We start from the raw sequence: 24,891 nt of genomic DNA on the forward strand, positions 1-24,891 counted from the left end.
TAAAACTACTAAAAATATTTTTATTTCTATTATAACAGTGCACAGAAAAGATTAAAAGGGGAGTATAAAACAGTAAAATCCAGATTAAAAATGAAAAAAACAACAATAAAAAGCAGTATAAGACAATGAGAGGGGAGGCAAGGGGAGGCAAGGGCAAAGGGGGCTTAGTTGCGAGTTACTGTCCACTCCTGAGGCTGTTGGGCTGTGCTGTCAGTCCAGACCATGGGAAGAGTGTGCAGTGGACCATTGCACAAGTCCAATGTGCACTGGACTTTCCTGCAGAAAGAAAAGAGAAAGAGTTACATTGGCAGGGGATGCTGCTCATGGCATCTGGAACTTAGGAGTGTCAGTCTGGGTTCCCTCTCTGATGGGCCATGCTCAGTGGCTGAGGCACCTGTCCCTCCATGCAGAAGGTCCCAGGTTCAGTCCCTGGCAGCATCTCCAGGGCTGGGGGAAACGCCAGTCTGCAACCTCTGAAAGCCGCTGCCAGTCAGTGTAGGCAGTACTTAGCTCAATGAACCAATGGGTGGTTGGGCCAGAAGTGGACAGTAACTTGCAACTAAACATGTAGTTTCATGGGATACACTGATCACCACCACACTCCCTGCCTTTTTCAGGAGAGATCTGGAAGCAAGAGACAGCAGGTATCCATAGGCATAACTGGGGGGGCAGAGGGGGCACGTGCCCCAGGCGCCATTGAGGTGGGGGCGCCATACCAGTCCCTGCCACCCCCACCCCATTGCCCACCTGCCCAGCCCCAGGGCCCCTCAGCCACTTGCCTCCAGCTCCGGCTGATCGGCAAAGAGGCCTAGGATCGGCAAGGCAAACTGCAGAGCTCTTCTCTCCCCGCCTCTCAGCTGATCGGCGGGTGGGCGGGGCTTCCAGAGAGGCCTCCGAGTAGGCCTCCCTGAAGCCTGAACTCGAGTAGGCCCCAAGCAAGGAAGGAAGGAAGGAGGAAGCAGGCAGCAGACCCTCTGCCCAGACCAGACCATCCAGAACAGCTATTGCTAGGTAGGCTGTGAATTCCTTTTTGTGGTTACCCCCATATATAGGGATCTGCTTGCCATAGGGCTTTGATATGGGGGGGTGGGGCGAGACTGAGAAGTCTCTGAATATTTAATTTAAAACAGACTGGAAAATGTGCTGGCTTTAAAAACAAAAACTATCAAAAAAGGCCTATAGGTGGCTTGTTTCATGTCAGAAAATTACAAACACTTCTGGAACAAGTATATTTTATTTATTTTCATTCATTCATTCATAAATGCTCTTATGTTCAAGTTGTTTTGCAATCCAGAAGGTGTGAGTGAGAACTGTGAAGCATGTGTTGTGATTTTATTTTATTTTATTTTATTTTTCTTGTGTGTGAACTGCTCCCCAATAACTTGCAGGGACTTCAGGGTAAATCTGGCCAACATGTGAATGCAGCACCTCTATTCCAGAGGAGATGTGTGTTAAAGGGCTTTAAAAGCCTGGTGTGAAAAGACTCCTGGAATCAAACTTTCCTGAATTTGTTCAGAATTCTGAGAAAACAAACATAGGCTCACCCTGCATGGTTGAAAGTATCATTTGCTAATCTGCAGCAAGGGGTCCATTTTAATAATTAGCATTGCTAGTGTGTTCTAGGCATTAAAAGTAGCACAAATATATAGTACTCAATGTATATCACTATATACTGTGAAGTGTGCATGCGTGTATTCAGTGAAATGTATTCCCAGGTAGCATACTTATTTTGAAATATCAGACTTGAATCCTTGGGGGCCTGGGGTGTGTGGAGGCCCTGGACTTTGAGGGTCTGGGGGCCCATTTTGAAATCCTGTCTCTGGACCCATTCCAACCTTGCTATGCCCCTGGCGGAATAGTTACATATGTATTGATCACTACACATGGGTTTCTGCACAGCACCTGCACAGAAGAAACTTCCATATAGAAAATGTGTCTCTTGTAAATTGACCCTGAATTTTCCATTCATCACTGGGATATCTGAGAGTTAGAGTCAATAATAAAAGAACAGCACACTGCTTGTGAAGGGAAGGGGCAAATTACAAAGATTTCTTAGTTTGGCAGGGGCTGGTTTTGGCCCTGGCAGAACTTGGCTATCTGCTCCTGTTGCAAATTCCTCTGTCTAGTGTGGCAAACTAATGTATCCTCCTCCCTCTTGGTGTCAAAGTAAGCACTGGTGTGGTGAATGCACATATACCCCATCATGAGCCAACAGTCATCATAAGACAAAGGCTGGCAGGAATCATTCACTGGTTTATAGACACACACACACCCCACCACCTTCTTCTTCCCCTATTTTGCTAGTGGCTATTTGGGCAGGTGATCCTCTAGGACAAAGTCATGTTTTTTAAAGAATGAGAGGAGACAGAGAAAATGACACTTGGAATCCTCGCATAACTCCTGACTGTTGTTCTAAGTCTTTTACAGAGATGGCTCATGTTTTCAGGTTTTGATCAACAACCATGTCTAGATGGTACAGTATTCTAGTCTAGATGGTACAGTGTTCCTTTTAACAGGGATTTCCAGATATTGCTGACTACAAGTCCCATCATTCCTGCTTGGACAGTGGCGCAATTTCAGTGCTTGCCCCGGGCGCCGTTTTCCCTAGTTACGCCTCTGCAGGTATCTGCCTAGGACCCTGTCAACAGGAGCTGTTTCCTGCACGCAGTCCTCCGTGGGAATGATTCTGAGAATGATTCATGTCCCTTACTGAGCCCTAACAGAGAGTGTCTGTGGGGACACAGAATGTGCGCTTACTGACCCCTTACAGAAACCTCCCCACTTTCCCCTGGCACCCACACTGCAGTTGCCTCCAAGGCTTCAAGACAAACCCACACAGGGTCAGCCCTCACTGTTGAGCAGGGGGAGGACATTAGAGACAGAGTTGGTGGGGTTGTGCCCAATGAGCACGATGCAGTGTGTGGTTTGGAATCCCATTTGCACGCCCAGATGAATGCCCTCACCTCTTTGGCCTGGGTTGGAAAAGGTCACACTTCCGGTGACAGAACCCTTGCTACACCTCTTGCAGTCTGCAGTCTGCAGAAATGCACACCCCCTTGGCAAGGACTTATGGCGAATTGAAAATAAACGTGTTTCACAAAAGGAAAAAATCGATGAAAAAAGAGTGGGGGGGAAGAAAACACCGAGTCTTGTGGCTGCCCTACAAATGGGGACAGGGACTTATGACTGTCCTTTCTGGCAACAAAAAAATACGTGCCTGAAAAAACAAAAAACCTCAAACCCATGGACTTATGGCTGCCTGGAGATTTGCAGCGACTCTGCAAGGCAATAGGAGAAAACGTTCCAGGAACTTGTCACTGGCAGAGAAAGGAAGAGGATTAATGAAGTACACACTACTCACTCATTCCCCGACTTGGCCATGGGCCGCCTCAAAGCAGCACATCCTTTCTTTGAGGGCAGTGTTCTCCCTCTGCAGCCTCTCAATTTTGTTGATGTACGGCTGCAACAACTCCTCCACGCACTCAGGAAGGCTGGGACCTGCAGTCTCTGGAGGCTCCTCTGAGAGTGCAGCAAGAAATGAATGCACAGGTCAGAGGCATGATTCAGGTATGCACTCCTTTCCGTCCGCAAATCCAGCTGTGCACTGGGTACATCGTTCCCTCCCCTTTCACAACCCTGGGAAGTGCCCACAGAGTGCTGGACCAGGGAGAGGTTGTGGGGGTTTGCGGGGGGGTTCTACTGGTGCTACAGATAGGGGTTACTTTGCTGACCTTCCTTGGCATAACAAAAACTCTTCTCCGGCTCCTCAAAGTGGTGGTCCATGGCCTCTTTCACCCTTCTTTCGACATCTGAGAATAAAAATTAGAACAATTATGTAGGGGTGTATGAACCGGCCCGACCTCGAACCGGTTCGACATCAAACTGATACGGCTCAAAGGCTCGCCCTCGCACTGCACCAGGCCTGGGTCAGCTTGAGGTTGAACTGGACCCCACCCCCAGGCTGGCTTGGGGCCTGTTTCGGGGCTTTAGAGTGATAGATAGATAGATAGATAGATAGATAGATAGATAGATAGATAGATAGATAGATAGATAGATAGATAGATAGATAGAAACTCACCGGGTCCACAAATGGCCAGGGTGCACGCGCAGCGGCCTCCAAATGGCTGCCGCCACCACGGAAAGGGCCAAAACTGCTCTAAAATGGGCCGTAATGGTCCATTTTAGAGACCGGGGAAATTGCTGGAGACACCCCTAAGGCCACCGCCAGACCAGGCAGACCTGGCGAATATGACTCTAGAACCCCTGAACTGGCTCGAATTTGAGCCGAGCCAGGCGATTGGATCAGGGTCACAAGAGCAAACGTGCCCAGTTTGGTTTGGGTCCAGTTTAGACATCCGGGCAAACCAGTTTAGTGTATACCCCTACAATTGTGACATTGTGTAGCAATGGGGGTGCACACGAGGGAATGGGGAGCCTTGCTCCTACATACCATCTTCCATGGCAGCCATCCGTGCCTCCAGCGCCTGGAAGCACATCCTCCATTCCTCTTGACCTGCAAGGGAAAGATTGCAGGTGTTTTTCCTGTACGTGGTTCCACTTTCCTGGCCACACAGCCAGCAGGATCATCCCATGGGCCATTGAACGGCCATTGCTCACCTGCTGCCCCGCCTGCCCCCACTGTGCCCTGTATGGTGGCAGTCCCCTCTGCATGCCCAGCTGCAATAAAGAGCAGAAAAGAAGACATTGTCGAAGGCACGTTCTGCAATGTAGCATCCCAGCCTATGCACACATCTGGAGGGGAGGCCTAGCTGCTGCTTACCATTCTCAAGGGCTTCCACTCGCGCCTCCAAAGCCTGGATGTGCAGCCTCCATTCCTCCTGACCTGCATGGGAAAGATTGAAAGTGTTTGCTTAATGTGGTCCCACTCTCCTAGCAGGATCTACCTCATGGGCCCCTGAACGGCCGTTGCTCACCTTCTGCAGTGCCCCCTGTGGCCTCCTCCTGCTGCACACTCACTGCTGCAACAAAGAGCAAACATGAATGTAGGCCTTGTGGAAGGCACTTCCTGCAATGCAGCATCCCAGCCCGCCCACTCCCTTCTGAGCAACTTTGTCAGGGTACAGCTGGATCTGTAGCTGCAGGATCCAACTCATGGCCTCTGTGGGAGCCATGGAATACATTTGAGGGTGTGCATTAGGGGCCGTGGTGGGGAAGGATGTTCACCCTGTGGACACCCCTCCCAAGGAAACCATATGGGAATCAAGACCAAAGATGGTGGGAAATTGTGCAGGATGCACAGTGGATGCATGTTGACAGCACTCTTTTTCAGAAAAATATATGAGAGGGCAGGGAAAGGGGGATAGGTGGCAACATGCCAGGCAGTTCTGCATTCCATTTCCTGGTTGAATGTTGATCTCTAAATGTTCTGATGGGTTTCTTGTTAAGTGGGGTGGGCCAAGGGCCCAGACCAACATTCAAAAGCAAAGAGTGAATCTCACGTACTTTCTGGGCACCTATACTCCCAGTTGGCTTCCCTGCCAGATCCCACAATTGCCTCATGGTGCAGTAGTGCGGGGGGGGGGGGGGCAGATGGACCTTGGAAGCCCTGCAGGGCATCACAGAAGGAGGCCTTCAGCCTCTTAAATTTGGACCGTATCTGTGATTGGTCCAGAACCCTGAAGGATATGGCCTCAGAGGGGAGGCAGGAGCTGCCCATGAACTGACCGGCATCTGTTCTTCTTCCTGAGGAACAGGGAGAGCATGCACTCCACTTCCTCAAGGAGCCAGGCCTGGCCTTTCCTGGCCGCCATTTTCTCAAGGAAGCGAGGGACTTGCGCAAAGAGAACCCAGGAAACCGTGTGCTTCCAGAAACTGTGCCCCTGCGCAAGGGTGGACTACAGCAGTCGGAACTATTTTTTTGTTTCAAAGCGGTAGCGCTCCCTTCTTGTTTATTATTTCTCTGTGTAAACCACTTTGGAAACTTTTATTGAAAAGCGGTATATAAATATTTGTTGCTGCTGCTGCTTTTGCTGTTTTACACACAGTACTAAAGAATTAGCCCTGTAACAAATGCACCCAATAAATTAGTTCCAATCCCACATATTGTGCCTCTGCCAAGTGAATTGTGCAGGGCAGGAACTCTCTGTTTATGTTTCCCGCCTCAAAAATGTCCGTGAAGCTCGCTCTGCACAAGCACAATGGAACAGCAGGACCACTGAGATTACTCAGGAATCAACGGTGGGAGCACCAAGATGACAAACTCTTAGGGCCTGGCTGTAGGCTGTGGATTGTGTGGGAACACAGGGACTTCGCTAGGAGCATAGGAAGCTGCCTTATACAGAGTCAGGCCATTGGTCCATCTTGCTCAGTATTAGCATCTACCCAGATTGGCTTCTCCAAGGTTGCCGGCAAGAGTCTCTCTCAGGCCTATCTTGGAGATGCTGCCTGCTGTGTGGAGAGCTGAGGGACTGAAACTGGCCCCAGTAAGTTGTGAGTTCTGCACACATGGATCTCTTGGCAGGGGGGTTCTTGGTGAAATGCACACACTTTGCTCCTAGAAGCACCCTTGGTGCCCTCCCCCGCCCCATGCTTTGATGTGTGCTGGGCTCTGGGCTCTGCCCAAGTTTGCGCAAGCTAGAAAAGTGGAATGTTGCTCCCTCTGCTGGCAGTTTATTGCAAAGCCACCAAGAATTGTTTTTTTTTTTTTTTTAAAAACAACACCTCGTCATGTCATTGGCAAGGGGGGGGGGGCCTCGCTCCCTCTGAGACCCCATTGGCCTAAAATAGAACAGGAGGAAAGAGCGGAGAATACATTTTAAGGGAAATTTGAATAGCCCCTGCCTGGAAAACACATTGCAATGGACAGCCATACAGCTGTGGCCTACCACAGCCCTACCACGGACCATTGAAACCACCCTTTATGCATGGTTTCAACCCGATCCAGCAAGACGACACAGGTTACACCACTTTTTACCAGTGTAAAGCTTGCAATCTGAAAAGCACCCTGGAGGGATCCCAGGTGAGGGGTGAGAAAAACAGGATCGACCAAAATCCCTCCCTTGGGCCCAACTGTTAAGGCTCCAGGCTCCTTGCTTATCCCACTTGGCATCCAATCGCCCTAACCCAGGGCTGCACAACTTCGACCCTCGTGCAGATGCTGGACTACAACTCCCACCGTCCATATTGGCAGCTGTGGCTAGGGATGATGGGATCTGTATTCCAAAACCAGCCAAAGGGCCTAAGTTGTGCAGCCCTGCCCCCGCCCTTCCTCAGAAATAGAGCCTTTGCTCAGGCCTGTTACAGGGTTGTATCCAGCACACCTTCAAAAGAAAAAGCCAACTGTCCGGCTGAACACGAGGGACAAGTGACGCACCCATCCTCTGGACGAGCCCAGCTGGGAGCAAAGAGGGCTGCTACCAGCAGGGTAGGCTGGGGCATGACCAGGAGGGACCATTTGTCCAGACCGCCATGTTCGGAGGAAGCCTATAACATTCCAACGGGGTCCCCGGGCATCCCTCCAGGAGCTCTTAAGAGAGGGCTCCTCCATCTCTCCTGAAGGGCCCTCCCACTACTGAGAAAAGTGCAGCCCTGTGTGGAGGTCCACCCAGTAATAGGAAATGGCCCTCACACTGAAGGTCTTTTTGCCCAAGGGGCGCCCGCTTGGGAAAGAGGGAAGACCACTGACTTACTGACTCCAGGGTCTGCCACCCAGAGTGTATGGAACATGGCCGGGCCCAGTGCCATGGACAATATGGCGCCTCCCAGAGGCAGTGGTCCAGCGGACCAGGAGAGCTTGTCCACATCCTGGAGTGGCATAAGGGCCTTTGGCCTTCCAAAGGCATTGGCAGCAGCTGGAGGGAGGGAGGGACGGACGGAAAGAAAGAGGGGTCAGAGGCAGGGAGACAGGGCAGGGTCTGAGTGTTGAGAAATAAACACACTGGGGCTGATGAGGAGGGAAGTATGGAGAGAACCCCCTCCCCCCGCACTCCCCACCCTGCCTGGAGCAGAGCTGCAAGGTGGAGAGGTGGGAGCCCGAAAACTTAAGTGCTGTGAGGCACCTTCCCTTTGACTCAAGGCCAGCCAAGGTGCAAGGGAGATGTGACTCCATCGGCATCGCCACTATGCCTCTGCTGGCCACGAAGTAGAGCGTACAGGCATGCCCCTGGTTCCCTCCCATTCTTGCATTCCTGCTCGAACTCTTCTGTGATTGGTGGACTGATCCTCTTAGGACTCTCCCTTCACAGTGCTCTCTCCCCCTCCCTCCTCCAGTCCTTCCTCCCACCGCCACAGAGCTAGTACAGGGCACAGGCATTCTGTCCAAGTGTGGAACTTTTCGGAATAAGCCTTTCCAATCTCATCTGTGGGCTCTGTTCTCATCAGACTGGCTTTCCGATTCAAATCCCCCCTGCTCTTCCACCTAGATCAGACCCCTTTCAAATCATACCATAGTGGTTCTGATGGTCCCCGTCCTGCCACTCTGCATCTTCTTCTACTTTCTCCTCCACCTCCTCTTCCTCCCCATGGCAGTGTCTATCCTCCAGCTGGCGGGGCTGGGATACTGGATGGGGGGAAAGACGATGGCAGCTCTAACTCTCAAGGAAGCAGAAGCCTACCACTCCTTACGCTGCCATGGAGTGTGTGCGAAGTGCCTCTTGAAGCCTGGCAAATAGCTCACGCAGGCAAGTCCTGAGCAAGCTCACTCCCCCTCCCACAAAAGAGCCCTCCATCTGGACAGGCCCATCTGTGGAGCTGAGCACCAATGCACAGATCCTGGGGCAGCAGAGAGCACAGGGGGCTGCTAACGTGATGGCAAGCGTCTGTGTGTGTGTGTGTATGTGTGTTTGTGTGTGTGTGTGTTTGGGTGGGGTGCAACTGTGAAGAAGGTAGGAGAGACGTCTAAGCATTAACAGAACGAGACCCTCCACAGCATCTCTCTGCCCCAGACTGGCTGCACATTCCAGCCACCATTCAAACCCTGCATTGGAGCTGCACTTCCAGCTTCTCTAGGGTGGGGGAAGGCGAAGGCAGGGCTCCAAACGCCCTACAGGCAGATGGGGTGGTGGTGGTGGGAGTGGCACCCGCACCAGAGGGCAGTGGAGGGCGCTCTAGAGACAGAGCCCTGCTCCTTACCTGGCTCAGCAGTCAGGATGGCTTCCGTCGCCCTTCTCAGCTCCATCCTGAGCTCCTACAAAAAGAAAGCCAAGGAGGGAGATGAACCTGGAGCTGCCTTCTGCCAAGCCAGACCCTGAGCGACCCAGCTAGCAGATTCCCTCACCCTCACCCCCCGACTGGCAGCAGTTCTCCGATGCCACAGGGTGAACCAGGGCCTTTGGGCATGCAAAGCAGGCGGTAAAAGGCAGACTCACTCTTTTATTTATTTATTTATTATTTTATTTTTTACATTTCTATCCTGCTCTTCCTCCAAGGAGCCCAGAGTGGTGTACTACATACTTAATGTTCTCCTCACAACAACCCTGTGAAGTAGGTTAGGCTGAGAAAGAAGTGACTGGCCCAGAGTCACCCAGCAAGTCTCATGGCTGAATGGGGATTTGAACTCGGGTCTCCCCGGTCCTAGTCCAGCACTCTAACCACTATACCACGCTGGCTCGCTGAAGAGGAGTTTTCTTTTAGTCGCAGATCCCTTGCTCCCTCTAGGCACCCCTCCTTTTCAATATGACCCACTCGTTCACTCTGACAGGTACAAACCTATTCTCTGCTGTTCCCATCTGGGGGGGCAGGGTTGCATCTCTCTCCCTACACACCCACCCCATTCTCTCATTGCCCTGTATCGCATGGAAGCTGAAGGCAGGCAGAAAAAGGCCCGGCCCCACACCTTGCTTCTCAATCCAAGCAGCTCCCCTCCAGTGTGAGCACCCTGCCTGGCTGAGCTCCTCCTCCTCCTCCTCTTCCCCAATCCCTGCCTTGGAGTCTGACCCCAGCAGGATGCACCCATCGCTCTCATGTCCTGCCCGTCCTGAACCTCACACCGGCTTGCTTGGAGGGAGACCCTCACCGAGGACTGGCAGGCCCCGTCAAGGCAGTTCTCCCCTTGACCCCAAGATGGAAGGCAAGGGCTTCCCACCCCCACCAGCAAGAAGGGGTCACTCCCTGGCTTGCCCAAGGAGTGCCTCACCTCTATTCTCCGGCGTTTGGTGTCCAGGACGTCCCATGCCTGGCCGATAGGTTGAACCTCCCCATTGCTGTCTGCTGGAAGAAGAGATCAGATTAGTATTTGAATAGAGAAGGGTGGGGGGGGTTGCGAGCGGAGGGGGGCGGTGCGGGAGAGTCACCTGCATGTGGGCCGGGAGGGGGAGAAGGGAGGGTCAGCTCAGACTGGGGTGCTGTAAGCCACCTTCCCTTTGACTTTGAGGCCAGCCAAGGTGCAAGGGAGTGGGCAGCCTGATTCTTCACTTTGCACCCAGAGCGGACCCCTTTCATTCAAGTCATACCAGTATGGCTTTGGTGATGCAGCTGCTGCTCCTGCTCCTCCTCCTGCTCCTCCTCCGAAAAGCAAGGGAGATCTTGGCAGATCTGGGAATCTCGATGGGGGGAAAGACAAAGGCAGTAAGTTGCTCTGTGTGTGTGTGTGTGTGTGTGTGTGTGTGTGTGTGCGCACGCGCGCTTCCTCATTTCCCTGATAGAGCGATGTGGACAGCATTGGCCATCCTCCATGTGCTGGGTGAGAGGGCTTACAAAGGGCAGGGGGGGGCTCACCATCCGGGCCGCTCTCCCCAGCGGGAGGGCCAGAAGGCAGCATCCACCACCCACCCATCCACTGGAGTGGACATCAAAAGCCGGGATCAACTCCCAAAAGACCGTCCAGGCCTGGAGCACCCCAAATAGCTCACACTAGCCATTATTAAGCAAGCTCACTCAACTTCCCACAAGAGACCCTCACCACCTGTGGAGCTGAGCACCCACAGGGGGCACAGGTGGGGGATTGGGCTGTTGACATCATGGCAAGCTTTGTGTATGTGTGTGGGGGGGTAACTGTGGAGAGGGAAGGAGAGACACCTATGGAATGGCCGTTTCAATAAATTAATAATATCTTTTTAAAAAAATACTAATGTCAAAAAAGAGAGAGAATGAAACAAAAATGTCTATTATTTTTACATTACCTAAAGAGTCTGAATAAGACCCACTGAGGCTGGTCATGCTCCCCATCATCTCAGCTGCATTGGAGACCAGGAGTGGGGGGAGAGAGGAACCATGATCAAAAGTCTGAAGCCACAGGAGCCTATTAATACGCAGCCAAGAAGGCAGCGACCAGAAGGTGCTCTGAGGGCTTGGCCCCACACGGAGGGACTGTTTGCCTGTGTGTTTTATGGCAGAGGGACCCCATCAGGTTTCCAAGGAAGAGGAGGGGCTGAAGTCCTCCAGGGCAAAATGGGCAGAATTGGGCATTCTGGACTCTGTGGGCCTCAACATACACTGGACTCAAAAGAGAGAGACGTTTGCCTTGCATGTCCCTTCAGTCATGTAGACAAATGCCTCCTTTTGCAAAAGGGCCCCCTCCAGATCTTAAATAGTGGGGTGTGTGGGGAGGGGCAGGAAGCAACAGGATCTTTTTTACCTCCAAGACAGAAGGGGAAGCGAACTGTTGAAAAAAGAAAAGAAAAACAGCATGTCAAAATTAAACGTGCCCTGCACCACGTACAAGTGATGAACAAGCAATGTGAAATGAGAAGGTTCAAAGGGAGGGGGTTCCAGATGTTAGCGGCCAGGCCAACCCTGGGGACTAGAGGGCCCAGGACAACCTCTTGCGGGGGGAAGAGGAGAATGTTTCCACCCAGGGCTGTTTCGGGGAGCTATCCAGCACACTTCCGACTGGGAAAGGGCATCACCAGCTTCCCTGGGTGAACACCGATCGGGTGGAGGGGGGCAGGGATTCTTTACCTTCGCCTGGTGAGAGGCAGATGTGCACTGGTGGGGGAAAAACCAAAGCAGAATATTCGAATGAAGTGCTCAGTGCACTGATGCAAAACTTGGAAGTCAACAGCGGGCAATGGCGGCGGGTGGGGTGGGGTGGAGAAGAGACCCACAAGATAGTCTTACCTTCCCCTGGTGAACAAGGCGCCCGATGTTCAGCTGAAAAGTAGTACAAACGTGGAATGTCAGAATGGAGCCAATTCTGACGAACTGAAGCCAAGCCCACCCTGGTCATGAGAGACCCAGAACCCTTCAGAGGGGGACCTCCACTCGCCCACACACAGCCCAAAGGTATCGGGCAAAGAAGGTCTTTTCCTTGCTACCCAGGATCTCGGGGCCTCCACTGGTATCAGTACCTTGTTCCTCAGCTGGAATGCTGTAGAGAGGAACAGAAACATTCCTGTTAGTAAATCACAGGAAACTGAGGGATCTTTCAGGGATGCTAGGGAGTGCTGTGTGCCCCCGACCCCCTCTTCTAACATGCCCACCTCCATCATCCTTTGCGGTGGCTTTCTGATGCTTCCTGCAATGATACATCTTCCTGCAAAGCGAAATGTGGCCACAGGAGGGCACTCTTTTGCCACCCCAGGAAAATATAGACCCCTTTGTCATTAGTACAGTAGGTACACCAAAGCCTCAGCTATCTGCAGTGCAATAAATGGCCACAGGAAGGCACCCCTTTGCCACAGCAGGGAGTTATTCACACATGCCTTCATGTCGCGTATCTGAAGAGCGAATCCGCTTCGCAGCAGATTCGCAAGACATTTAATTCAGGGGATTAAAGGGACAGTTCACATAGGGTTGGCTCTTCTCCGCAATCCCTGGTAGATCTTTCTCCAGTGCGTTCCCACTGGCTTACTCCGAGTTTTTCCTCCAACCAATCACAAATCACATCAGAGAGGAGGAGAGCAAGAGAGCTTTTGTTGTTGTTGTTGTTGTTGTTTGTTAGTTTGACAGCTAAGAATGGAAGATCTGGATGATGAGTGTTGCCAAGCAGGTGGATCAAACAGCAAAACACTTAACCCAAGCCTGCTGAATCTGACCCAAATCTTTGCTGATTTTTATAATGAACTTGTCTTTGTGAGTGAATGCCTTCATCACCTCATAGCCCGCCCCCCCAACACACACACCCCAGACCATCTAAGAGTCAGGGAGGTTTCAAAAAGGTCTCAGGTTACATCAAGCTGTAGCCTCCACTCCACATATCTAAAGCCTACATTAAGACCCACATTTCGCAGCTTGTGCTTGCATTTAACTCAGGAATTTCTCCCTCCCCTTCTGGACTCCCTCCACAGAATTTCACCAATCTGCTACAATGCCCCCGCCACACACACACACACACACACACACACACACACCAACACCAACACAATTGCAAATCACTCAGAGCAGACCATACCCAACATAACTGTCAAACTCCCCTTCACTGAGTTTTGAAGAACTCCTAATTACTGGCAATGGCCACTACACACATCAAAGGAAAAGCAGTGGGGCACAACAGAAGACTTGGAGTTTTGTTTTTCCCCCAAAAGCTGCTGAAACTAGAGGATTTTTGAAAACTGGATATACTTTGGGCTAAGCCAGAATGCACAGCCTTGATTCAGGGGGAATCAGAGTCATGTCTGTACTGGGCCCTGATAGCCCGCAGAGATGTCGGGATAAATGCAGCTAATATTTGGACTGGCACACTCCAATCTGGATGAGATTTGCAGTAAAGGTCTTGTGTGTAAACCCTCCAGGGAAACATTTTCCTGGTGTTTCCTGGAAATCTGTGGCACAAATTCTGGGTTGAGGGGGTGCATGGTAGGAATCTTGACTGGGCGGAGAGCAAATTAAATGAGACATTATGCAAGCTGGGGACATGGGGTACCTCTTGGGGCTTTTGGTTCTCTTTGGGTATGGTAAGAAAGTGATCAATGGGCAACGTTTCTTGGCTTCTGTATGGTACTTCTGTATAGTACTGTATGGTACGAAAGGGCTTTGGAGTTTGAGTTCCTGGGAGTTATTTTTGATACTAGGCTAAAATGGGCCTCACACGTTTTATATGCAATAAACAAGTGTAAAGTGAGATTGGAAAGGAGAATTTCAGGTAGCACATAGATAAACAAACTTGATGGTTAATCAGATTGGTTTATCAGATCGGTTGTGGATTATGGCTGCGATGTCTATGCCTCAGCATCCAAATGATCTGTTCTGCAGAAACTGGATTCTGTTCATACAAAGGTCTTACAGATCTCCTGTGGTCTTCTGCCTGTAATATTATGTGGGGTCAGGGAGGATGGCCTGGAGATTGACCATGTCTGGCCCGAGACATTTCACGGTGGGGCACATTACAGAACTTACATTTTGGCGCAAATAACTCTATTTGCAGACTGTGCTGGGAGTTTAGTAACCTCTAGGAATTTCCTAATGAATGATGCCCTCATGTGGTCAGGGTTACGTCCTGGTTGGCTGAAGGCTCCTTATTAGGGTTGTGTGTTTTGTATTTTTTCTGTTTTGATTTGTACCAAATCCGAATCAACCCCATTTTGTATTTTGTCCGCAATTAAGCCTTCCGAATCACCCCAGTTTTGTTTTGTATCCGAATTAATCCGAATCTGAATCCGAATTAATTCAGATTTAAAAATGGGTCATGTGGTCAAAAGAGTGGGTGGGGATTATAGTGCCCAATGAATGGAAGCTACCAAAAAAAATTTCAAAGGAATTGGGCAAACTGCTGGTTTTTGGTTCATTTTTGAAGTTTGCGCGTCTTTCAGATTTCCCCCATAGGGTATGATGGAGGTTTCAGGAAAAGTATAGCTTTACGCGGGGTGGGGGGAAAGGAGTGTGGTTGGTGGTAGTGCCCAGTTGGTGCAAGGAAGCTACCACAATTTTTTCAGATGAATTTGGCTGATTTTTAAAGAATTAATGAAGTTATGTATCTTTCAGATTTTCCTTGTAGGGTATAATGGAGGTTTCTGCTGTCCCATAACTCCACTTGAGGGGCACTGGGGTGGCCCAAAGCAAGTGGCCGTGTAGTGCACATAGGGTGCCAACCACCCACATGGGTTGCCAACCCATGAAGTACAGGGTTCTGTTCTAGAGGTTTCTGAGAGTAGATTCTCTGGTAGCATATGAAAGTAGATTCATGGTTTTTCATTAAAAATCTCTTTGGCTACCAGAGAATCAAAACTCAACACCTTAGAAACAACAAAGCCCAGTACCCCAATGGGTTAGCAATCCAGGGGGTTGGTTGGCACCCTCTATGCACTACACCACCACTCACTTCGGGTCATCCCAGTGCCCCCCAGGTGGAGTTATGGGGCTGCTGAAACCTCCATTATTCCCTATGGGGAAAAAGATGTGTAAACCTCAAGAATTCCTAAGAAATCAGCCCTTTGCCCTATTTGAAATCTGGGTGCACCACCCTTGGGGCACTGCCACCCAACCCACTGTTTTGCCCCTGAAGCCCCACATAAACTAGTTGAAAGAGTGAAGAGTGAATGAGCCAGCGTGGTGTAGTAGTTAGAGTGCTGGACTAGGACTGGGGAGACCCGAGTTCAAATCCCCATTCAGCCATGATACTCGCTGGGTGACTCTGGGCCACTCACTTCTCTCAGCCTAACCTACTTCACAGGGTTGTTGTGAGGAGAAACTAAGTATGTAGTACATTGCTCTGGGCTCCTTGGAGGAAGAGCGGGATATAAAATGTAAAAAAAATAAAATAAAACTGCCTTGGTACTATGGAACAGCTTCAAATGTTCATTTAACTGAACTGGAGTGAGCCGTAGCCCAAACAAATCAGCCTACTGTTCAGAATTGTTGAGATTTATCAGCACTGCATTTAAGAAAGTGCAAAACCATGGATCATGGTTACAAGAAAGAGAGAAGCAACTAAGATTCCTGGGGATGTCAATAGATTGACAGGTGTATTCCCCACCCCCCTCCTTTTGTCTCTTGTAGTCCCATGTGGATGACCTGTCCCTGCAATGGCAAAAGTTGTGAACCCCTGGCTTAGACATCATGTCCCACCAAATTACATTGTGGCCTAAATCACATTAGACTGCTCAACTTGGGCAACAAAACTTAGACACCACTATAACTCATAAAAATCAGAAGAAAAACAAAATAGCTCTTCAAAAGAGCCCTGAACAAGTCAAGAGATTCTTTCTAAACCTTTGGAAAGAAAAACCTGTTTAATTCCAGAACTTTCCTAACCAGCTTCTCAAAAAGCTTCTCCACACAATTTATACCATGGCTTTTTGCAAGAGCTTTGGAATTGCACTGAGCTCCCAAAGATATCTGGGTATTTCTGTCTCAAAGTGCTGTCTTCCAAATCCCTTTGCAAGGTCAGTTTGCATTTCAATCACACTGAATACAACACTTAACTAAACTATTCATGCTCAACAGTTTTTGCATATCTTATCTTCTGCTAATCACTCAGTGCCTCAGCTGGAGTGGAGAGAGTCAGAGAAGTCAATTAGAATTGCAATGCTTTTCCGAAGAACAAAGCATTCTGTCCGAAACACAGTCATTTCGATTTGGAAACAAAAATCTCTGTTTTTTAATTCTTGGTTTTGTTTTGGTTACAGAACCTCCGAAATTGCCAATTTCGGGCACAAAACGTTTTGTACCCAAATCGAAATGCACAAGCCTACTCCTTATGTCTTCTTATGCAGACTATCAGAATTCCCTGCATGGCCACAGCATCCCCCTATATAATAGTGGACCTGGGATGCCCAAGGAAAGGGTCCCGGGGCAGAGGCAGTTTGGGATCCAGAAATAAAGCTATTGCCAACCCCCACAGACAAGATTTGGAAAAAAGTACAACTCACCTATCTTCTGCATAGGATCTAGAGGAAGAGAAAGGAAGACAAGCTTAGGCAAGGGTCATGGAAACCACATGGAGGGGGGATGCTTAGGGGCAGCTTTTGAAGCCAGCTTCAGCTGGAGGGCTCATTTCCCCACAAATCCTCAGGTGGTTCTTGGGTGCTGCTGCTTCTCACAGCCTAGAACCTTAATTGCCTAAATCAAATGGCAATTACCCGAGCAGGCAACCTCTGAGGGCCCCCTTCTTTCTGAGGAGAAGCTGCATGGTATGAATACTGGAGATGAAATTGTGTTAAGAGGGGAGAGCAAAGCGATGGGTGAACACACCCAGCTGGACTCTGGATCTCACAGCCCAGGCAAGGGAAGGACATCTATCAACACCAATCACAGGGGAGCCATTCCACGATCCCAGTCATTACCTTGGTTGAAAACAGCCAAAACAGCCACCCATCTTTAAGAATAGTTGAACAAGCCAACTTAGCGCTCTTGAAGATGGTGGCGAATGACCATCCCACAGAACCTTCGCGGGTCTCCAAGGGCACCAAGATCTCAGAATCCTGTGGCCAGTAGTAAAGGACTGGCTGTGTTTTGGTTTGAATCCAATCTCTGTCTCAGGGATGCAGATCAAAGTTCCAAACTACCTAGGTGGAGTCACCCCTATCACTTGTCCTCCCCTTCCTGCTTTCTTCCCTGCACCCCCAAATCTCATGCTGAAGTTCCCTAGTTGGGGAAATTCCCTAGTTGGGGAAATTCCTCTGCCACTTGGCACTGGAGCCCTACCTCTAGTCAGGATACACATAAAGTCTCCTTCACACAATATGCAATCAACCTGTAGAACTCACTGCCACAAGATGGTGTCAGTGACTTTTGAAAGGGGTTTAGACACATTCATGGAGGACAGAGTCCTCAATGGCTATTAGTCAGGGTGGCTAAAGGTAGCCTCCAGGTGCACAGCTGACCTTTCAGCTACATGCAAGTGGGGTGGGGAAAAGCCAAGTGAGCAAAGCCATGCCAGAGAAAAGAATTGTCTTCACGGGAACACTCTTTTCCTCAGGTTTTGGGGTCAGTGTAATAGGTATGTGCAAACTGATTTGGGTAGAAATCTATTTGTACCTGCATCTAGCTGATTTGGGGTGATTTGGAGACAAAACAAATCACCCCTGTGGTCCATTGGCTAGATTCGAGGACAAATCGAATTGCGCCTGGCCTGATTCGAATTGAATTGAGATTTAGATCCCTCCTATTAATTTCCCCAGATTCTCAGCTTTCATTTTTTAAAAAAAGCTAAGCTCTAGCCCTTGGCGAAGTGGAGATATGGAGCAAAATGTGTAGTCACTATTTTTCAAGTGTTTGGATTCCTTGGTGTAGAATAACTTCCCCTCAATGAATCCCTATGAGGATTCGTTACACACCTTCATTTCTTCTATTCATTTTGACTGTCTTTTTGACAGTGCCAACTGTCAACTGCCATGTGCCAACTACACCCCACTCCTACCCGCAAGGCAGTGGGATACTACTCAGTTTATGTTCTAGGATCCCCCCCCCGCAAGTGTTTAGGCTCTTTTGTGTCTAATAACCTTTCCTCATAATGAATCCCTATGAGGATTCATTACACACCAAAGAGTATAAACACCTCAAAAATTCCAAAAATATAAACGCAGTACCCAGTGGCTAATTCCCCACCCCCACCTGCAAAGCAATGGGGTCAAAATGAACAGAAGAAATGAAGGTGTGTCAAGAAGACACCAAAGAATCTAAACACTTCAAAAATTCATTAAAAAAGAAAAAAGAAATCCAACATGTGTTGTTGCCCTCTTGTGATGCCCATGCCTTCACCCAAAGAACAGGCTCCTGCTCAGGGTTGGATAGGAACAGAAGACGCTGCCTTAGACCAAGCCAGACCATTGTTCTACCTAGCTCAGTACACTGACTGGCAGCAGCACTGACTGGCTACCTAGCTCAGTACACTGACTGGCAGCAGCTACTGCATAGACATGAGAAGGGGAAATCTGCATGGACGGTGGGTCCAATCTGTACTTTGTATGGGTGCACCTCGAGGTCTTTATTGCTGACTCCACCTCTTTTGTGAGGGGGGCAGGATTTACCTCTGCGAGCCTTATCTGCATTCTTCCTGCTGAGTTAATTGGCACATTGGCTTGGAGTGCAGAGTGGGCTTGGCTGGAAGTTCACCTGCTTTAGTTAACTTCTGGGGTCTACTTAGGGTATCCCAACATAGGGAGGGCATGCATCTGCTCCCCTTTCCAATTTGCTTCTTAGCAGCCAAATATGTTGGGGGTTGTAATTTTTATCCCCCAGTTTAATTAGCAGAGCACTAAAGAAGCTACCCATTCTAGCTACAGAACAGTTTGCAGAGTTTAGTTGCTGCAGCTATTTAGAGAAGACACATGGAGATTCTTTTAGAATAAAATACTAAGTAGATCTATTGGAGAAGTACACCTTTGGATAGGAAAGACCTAATCCTTAATCTAAAGAACTACATAATGAATAGGTAGGGGGAGAGAGAGATGTTTCCATCTTCTCTCTAAGAGGAAAGGAAGGGATTCCTGACTCTCAACAGGAAATACCTGAAGAGTCATATCAGGGGTCATAGAGCAGAGACAGGTAGAACAGCTAGGGAGATGCTTACTCACTGTCTCTACTCCCAATGTCATTAGGATAGTTGGTGCCAAAGGTGGTTGCACTGGAACTCCATCTCCAACAAAATCTAGGCGTGACTGGCCCACTGTCAACTAAGTGACCTGTCCCCATGTGCCACAAATGGAGAGCTCATGATGCTGTGATTCTCCTGAACATATCAAGAGTGAGATCTCCAAGCCTGGAGACTCAAATACAAGGGGCGGGCAGGCGGGCGGGGCTCCTGGGAGCTGGCAGGAAAGCATTGCCAGTAACAGATGCCCCCCTCCAATCCTAGCTTCAGTGTTTCATCAAGCTCACACCATGAGTGACCCGAGAAAAACCCATCACCGCTTCATGGCCTCAGCCTATTGCTCCCTGTGCTGAGGCTGTCCCAACCATGCTCCATCAGGGATGATGACAACCTAATATTTATACCCTGTTGTTGATTTTTAAAGCTCACTAAAGTGGTTTACGTAGATATGAATAAGTGAATAAATAAAATGGCTCCCTGCCCCCAAACGGCTCACAATCTGATAAAAGAACCATGATAGACACCAGCAACAGCCACTGGAGGAATGCTGGGCACAGCGCTATGGAGACGGTCTGGAGTACCATGGAGGAGGAAGCCAGACCCAGAGCCCAGCAGTTGTAGGGGCTGGGAGGGGCTGGGCCCACGGGGGTAGCAGCTGCCCACAAGGAGTCAGCAAAGTTCCTTGCGGTCTCCAGGAGATGCAACGGCCTGATGCATCCAGGACTGAGGCTCAAGGACTGCCGTGGTGACTCTGCAGAGAAATGCAGCAGCCCTCTCAGTTTCACCCCTTCTTTAGGAAGACTGGATGAAGCTAGTGATGGGGCGGGGGGGGGAGGCACAGATTCGCCTCCAGGAGTGGAGGGTAGGGGTCTGCATGAACCATTCGCCACCGAACCGGTTTACCTGAAACCGGGAAGTTTCGAAGGTTTGATCATGAAGTTGAACTGAAGCAGGGGTGGTTCAGTCCACAATCAAACTGGACCAAGCCCAGTTCACGTGAACCAGCTGGGCAGCAAAGGGGCAGCTGAGAGGGGACGGCTCCTAAATGGAGCTGCACTCACACTTTGCACAGCAATGGGCAGGGGGCAGAAGCAGAGGCTCCTCTCTCACCACCCCTGCCCAGCCACCCCTGAACATTTACTGGATCCCCACCGTGGGGGAGCCAGGTGGAGTAGTGGTTAGAATGCTGGACTAGAGACGGGGAGACCCGAGTTCAAATCCCCATTCAGCCTTGGTTCTTGCTGGGTGACTCTGGGCCAGTCACTTCTCTCTCAGCCTAACAGGTTTGTTGTGAGGAGAAACTTAGGTAGGTATGTATGAAACCTAGCCTACTCTACCCTCGAGGCCGGGAGAGAGAGGAACACCCTGTTCTTGCAGGGGGGTTGGAAGAAGGGGGCCAAAAGCCCCATCCTTGTGGACTTGTGAAGGCAGTCCACCATCCCCCAGGGGCAGCCAAAAGAGGACCCTCACCAGGGGAGGCATGGATCCTCCTCTCCGTACAACAGCCACAATCCTTTTACAGGATATTTGGCAACCATGGCCAGGAGAATGGCAAGTGGGCATCTCCACCATAGCTGTGAGTAGAGTGGGGAAGGGGTTAAACTGCCGAGGCCCTTACGAAGCTGGCTGGCAAAGTCGGAAAGGCCTGACCGTGCTGGACACGATCCCTCAGGGATCTTGGCCAGTGGCAGCCACCTTGATGATGTGCTGACTACCAGCCCGCAATCTGGCGACATGAGTGGCACGTAGCTGACTGGAAGGCGGCCTCGGTAGCCGAGGAGGAGAGAGGGGGCATCCCACCCTGAAACCAGAGGTATGGTCAGAAAAAATAATCACAGTTCGGCAACCTCTGGTTTTGTGTTATGTGTGCATGCGGCCAGTGTGTATCATTGTCCTTACGTGAGTCTGAAATGTTCATCAGCCAGCATGGAGCAATGGGCACTTGACAGGGTTTCACACTTTTAAATGCACTACTGTTCCTTTCCAAAGAAAGTTAGTTGCCCTTCAGTCTTACTGAAATCAAAAGGAAACTCAGATTCAATGAAAGAGATTGCCTCACCAACAATGATTCTTGCAAGATAGCAAGAGAATTTGTTTTTAAAATATGGGTCTGTTTCTGGCAAACTGAAGTAACAGAGAAAAAAACAGGATTTCTGCTCTGTGCCTTGACTGGTTCCCTGAGAGAAACAACTAAATTCCTCTGTAGAGAGGATAAATGAGAAGGTACATTTTGAAAAAACAGCAGTTTAGCACTGAGGTTGACTTGGAACCGAAAATTCAAAAAGCATCCTACTAAAGGAAGAGGTATCATAATTCAGAGACCAATCATGCACACAGAAGAAGACCAGGAGGCCTGCCTTCAGATATTCGTAACCAAAGGAGAAGCGTCGATTCTGTCTGGAGTGAGTGTAGAATGGGGGAGTTTGAGGGGGCCTTGTCGGCCTGGGCCACCTAGGCCAATCTCCTGCATGGCGCAGGGAATCCGGAGCTAGAGAATCCCCAGCACAGCTGACGATCCAGTCTCTGCTCCAAGACCTTCAAACGGCACTTCGTGTGTATGTTTGAGGGATGTAAGTGATCACAGCAGCTTTCATATCTGAAAGTCACCACCTCGATGGTAGACTGATCTACCTAGCCCCTTCGCCCCTTCCCCAGGCCCTCCTTGTCTCACTTTCCAGCCTCCACAAATTTGTCTAATTGTTTCAGAATCATCTGTAAGCTAGTGAACGTTACCACATCTTATTTGTGTGAACTCTATAATTTCAACCCCTCTCCTCCATCTCTTCCATATTCCTTCTCCTTCCTCTTCTCTCCACTGACCTAGTTCCATGCTTCTTGAGTCTTTCTTTTCCTGTCTCCTAGTAGAACACTTTCTTTACACTATGTATGGGTTATTTTACAATTGGCAGAGTAATCTTGCCTTGTGAGATTTCTTTTCCTCAAATTTTCCATAGAAATGAACACAACTACAACAACAATTAAATGACACATTTGCACTTTGATGTTTATCTTGCTTAACACAAACAGAATTTGCAAAATAAAAAGAGTCACAGAGACTTGCTCACACACATGTGTCCCAAATGGAGGTTTTTGGTTGCAGTTGCTGGCTTGTTTGTTGGAGAGTTCTTTCTTTCTTGGCTGTGGCTGTGAGATACAGTCTGTTGTTGCTGCCCCCTCTTCTTGAAGTCTGAAAGCAGTAAATATAGGCTTAGCAAACAACCAGCCCAGGCAGGGGCCTTCTTCTGCAGGCCTCTGGATCCTCCGAGGATTGCACTTAAAAAAACAGCAACACACATATGGTAGTCCCTATTCAACTTGCCGCCCCCTAATGGACAAACCTATATCACCTAATATTTTCACCCTTAAAGAGCAGGGATTAGACTAGTTCACCTTAATTCTCATAGATCCTAAAGGAATTAAAGGAGGCCGCAACTATCAGTAGCAACCTCATCTCTCAGAGCTTCTCTCCTCTGCAAACTAAAAGTTATAGCAATCTGTCAAAGGATAGAGGCTACATTGGTAATCCCATACCCTCTTGGAACTCCATTCTTATTAAGTGCCAGCTCCATAGCCAAGGGCAGGGGGAAACCTTGGGTTTTGCTGCCTTAGTTCTTTGCTCTCAATTACATTTCAGTATAGCAGCTTAAAATTATTTATTTGTAAAAACTTTAGGGAGGCAGAGAAAATTTGCCAGGGTGCCCTTGTCCCACCTCACAATCCCGGCTACAGTCCTGTGGTGCTCAATTGCAACCATTTCCTCTCTCTGTTACCTGTGAATTAGCCATAGCAGTGCCATTTTGAATGAACTGAGCCAAAGTCTATTCCATTTGGGGTGTGCTGCTAGTTCTCACATAGGTCCCATTTGCTCTCTTTCTCACCCTGCAGTGGAATAGCCTTGAATTTAGCAAAAAGATGCGAAGGGCTGTGCCTTCTTGCAGGATACACTGATCACAGGCAGAAAAGTGACTGATAAGGAGAGAGCGCACTTGAAGACAAAGTATTGATGACACTAACATAGGTACTACCTGTTAAGCTTGTTGTTGTTGTTGATTATGCTACAGACTGTATCAATCTGTATAAAAGCCCCGGTAGACTCTACTTGGGGCTGCCCTGCTCTGTGAAGTGATTCCCAGGGTCTGCTTTTCACTCTGCAGAGTCAAATAAAGCTTTGAAAACGGTCTCCGGTTGGTGAATGCGATTGTCTAGCACAGTAAGCGCACCAGGCTACCTAACCCGGATGTTCAGTAACATCTCCTCTGCCTCACTGGGGAGGAGGGAATGTGAAAGGGCAAGCAGAGGCAAGTAGAGATAGAGTAGGCCGAGAATGTAAGGGCAGATATAGAACTGGAAAGAGGGTATACTAGTGAGATGTACACAAACTGCACAAGCCAAATCCTTAGCCAAGGCACTCCACAGTCTAGACACAGAACAAAATCATAAACACAATAAAGTGTTGTCTGACTAAACATATGTCAGCTCTCATTTTCAGGGTGCCTCTCTGGACCAAAACACCAAGATGATCACCTCCAACCTTCTTTGTTCCTAGGGAGCAGCAGGGAGTCACATGTGGCTCACAGACTCAAACAGTAGGTCTCAGCCCCCCTTTTAAAACCATCTGATCTAGTGGACATCACCATCCCTTGTAGTAATAAATTCTGTTTCAGCCTCAGGAGACGAGTAGGGCCCTGAAATGACTCAATATATGGAGATTTGCATTTTTACCAAGCCAGCTGACTACTGTCATGTTCTGATTAATCTTAAGTATCGCAGAGCATTTGTACTGGCCCGCTTTGATGTATTGCCCTTGGTGGTTCTGCATGGTAAATATGGTAAGGTCTCCTATTCTGAATGCTACTTCCCATATGATACACAGGCCATACAGAACATTCATGTTTTATTATACTGCAATTTTTATAGGGACTCATGAGAGTCAGTAATTTTACCCCTGATTAAGAATATACCAGGCAGAGAAGGTGGTCTCATTTCTTTTGTCAGATCATCAAGCCAACATTACTTACCATGTGGCTAAGTTTGGTTCAATAGCAATGAATATATGGCATCACCTGATGACTAATATAGTGGAATAATTGACTGTGCCGTCGTATATCTGTAAAACTATACCGATGCTATTATAATTGGTGTGACATTATGTTCTTTCCTTCATGTTTCTGTACTGGTCAAAGACTGCAGTAAAGTTTATGTATCTATGTTTCAGGCTTTCTCCTCTCAATCCTTTATGTGCTCCTCTCAGCGAAGCAGAGATGCAATTTTCCCTAAAAGGGACAATGTTCAAGATTGCTTAATCCCCTGCCATCCAGAGCTCTGCCTAGTCAGCTCCCCATTGGCTAGGACCTTTGTGCCCCAACTCCAACCTTTTCCTTGGCCCCTCCAACCATCTCCCTCTAAGCAGAGGCTACCCTTTCTGTGGTCACAATACATATCGTGAAGAGTAGGCCTCCAACAGGCTTTCTCCACCACACCCAGTCCTCCTAAAAAAACCCACCACTCACTTGGTGGCTTTGACC

General features: G+C 49.1%; 1 protein-coding gene across 1 annotated transcript; it reads right to left on the bottom strand.

Annotated features, from left to right (window-relative positions):
* On the bottom strand, positions 1–24,891 carry LOC128347078 (uncharacterized). Its single transcript, XM_053301156.1, has 19 exons — positions 24,877–24,891; positions 22,436–22,553; positions 16,704–16,721; positions 12,246–12,265; positions 12,016–12,048; positions 11,857–11,883; positions 11,534–11,557; positions 11,079–11,132; positions 10,410–10,499; positions 10,094–10,167; positions 9,091–9,145; positions 8,405–8,518; positions 4,935–4,979; positions 4,781–4,843; positions 4,618–4,677; positions 4,451–4,513; positions 3,732–3,809; positions 3,362–3,519; positions 1–276 (listed from the first exon to the last, which is right to left on the bottom strand). Exons 8-18 carry the CDS (start codon positions 11,125–11,127, stop codon positions 3,362–3,364), a joined length of 849 nt encoding a protein of 282 aa, XP_053157131.1. The 5' UTR covers positions 11,128–11,132; positions 11,534–11,557; positions 11,857–11,883; positions 12,016–12,048; positions 12,246–12,265; positions 16,704–16,721; positions 22,436–22,553; positions 24,877–24,891; the 3' UTR covers positions 1–276.

Source organism: Hemicordylus capensis, chromosome 2, assembly GCF_027244095.1.
Source record: "Hemicordylus capensis ecotype Gifberg chromosome 2, rHemCap1.1.pri, whole genome shotgun sequence".
Classification (NCBI taxonomy): domain Eukaryota; kingdom Metazoa; phylum Chordata; class Lepidosauria; order Squamata; family Cordylidae; genus Hemicordylus; species Hemicordylus capensis.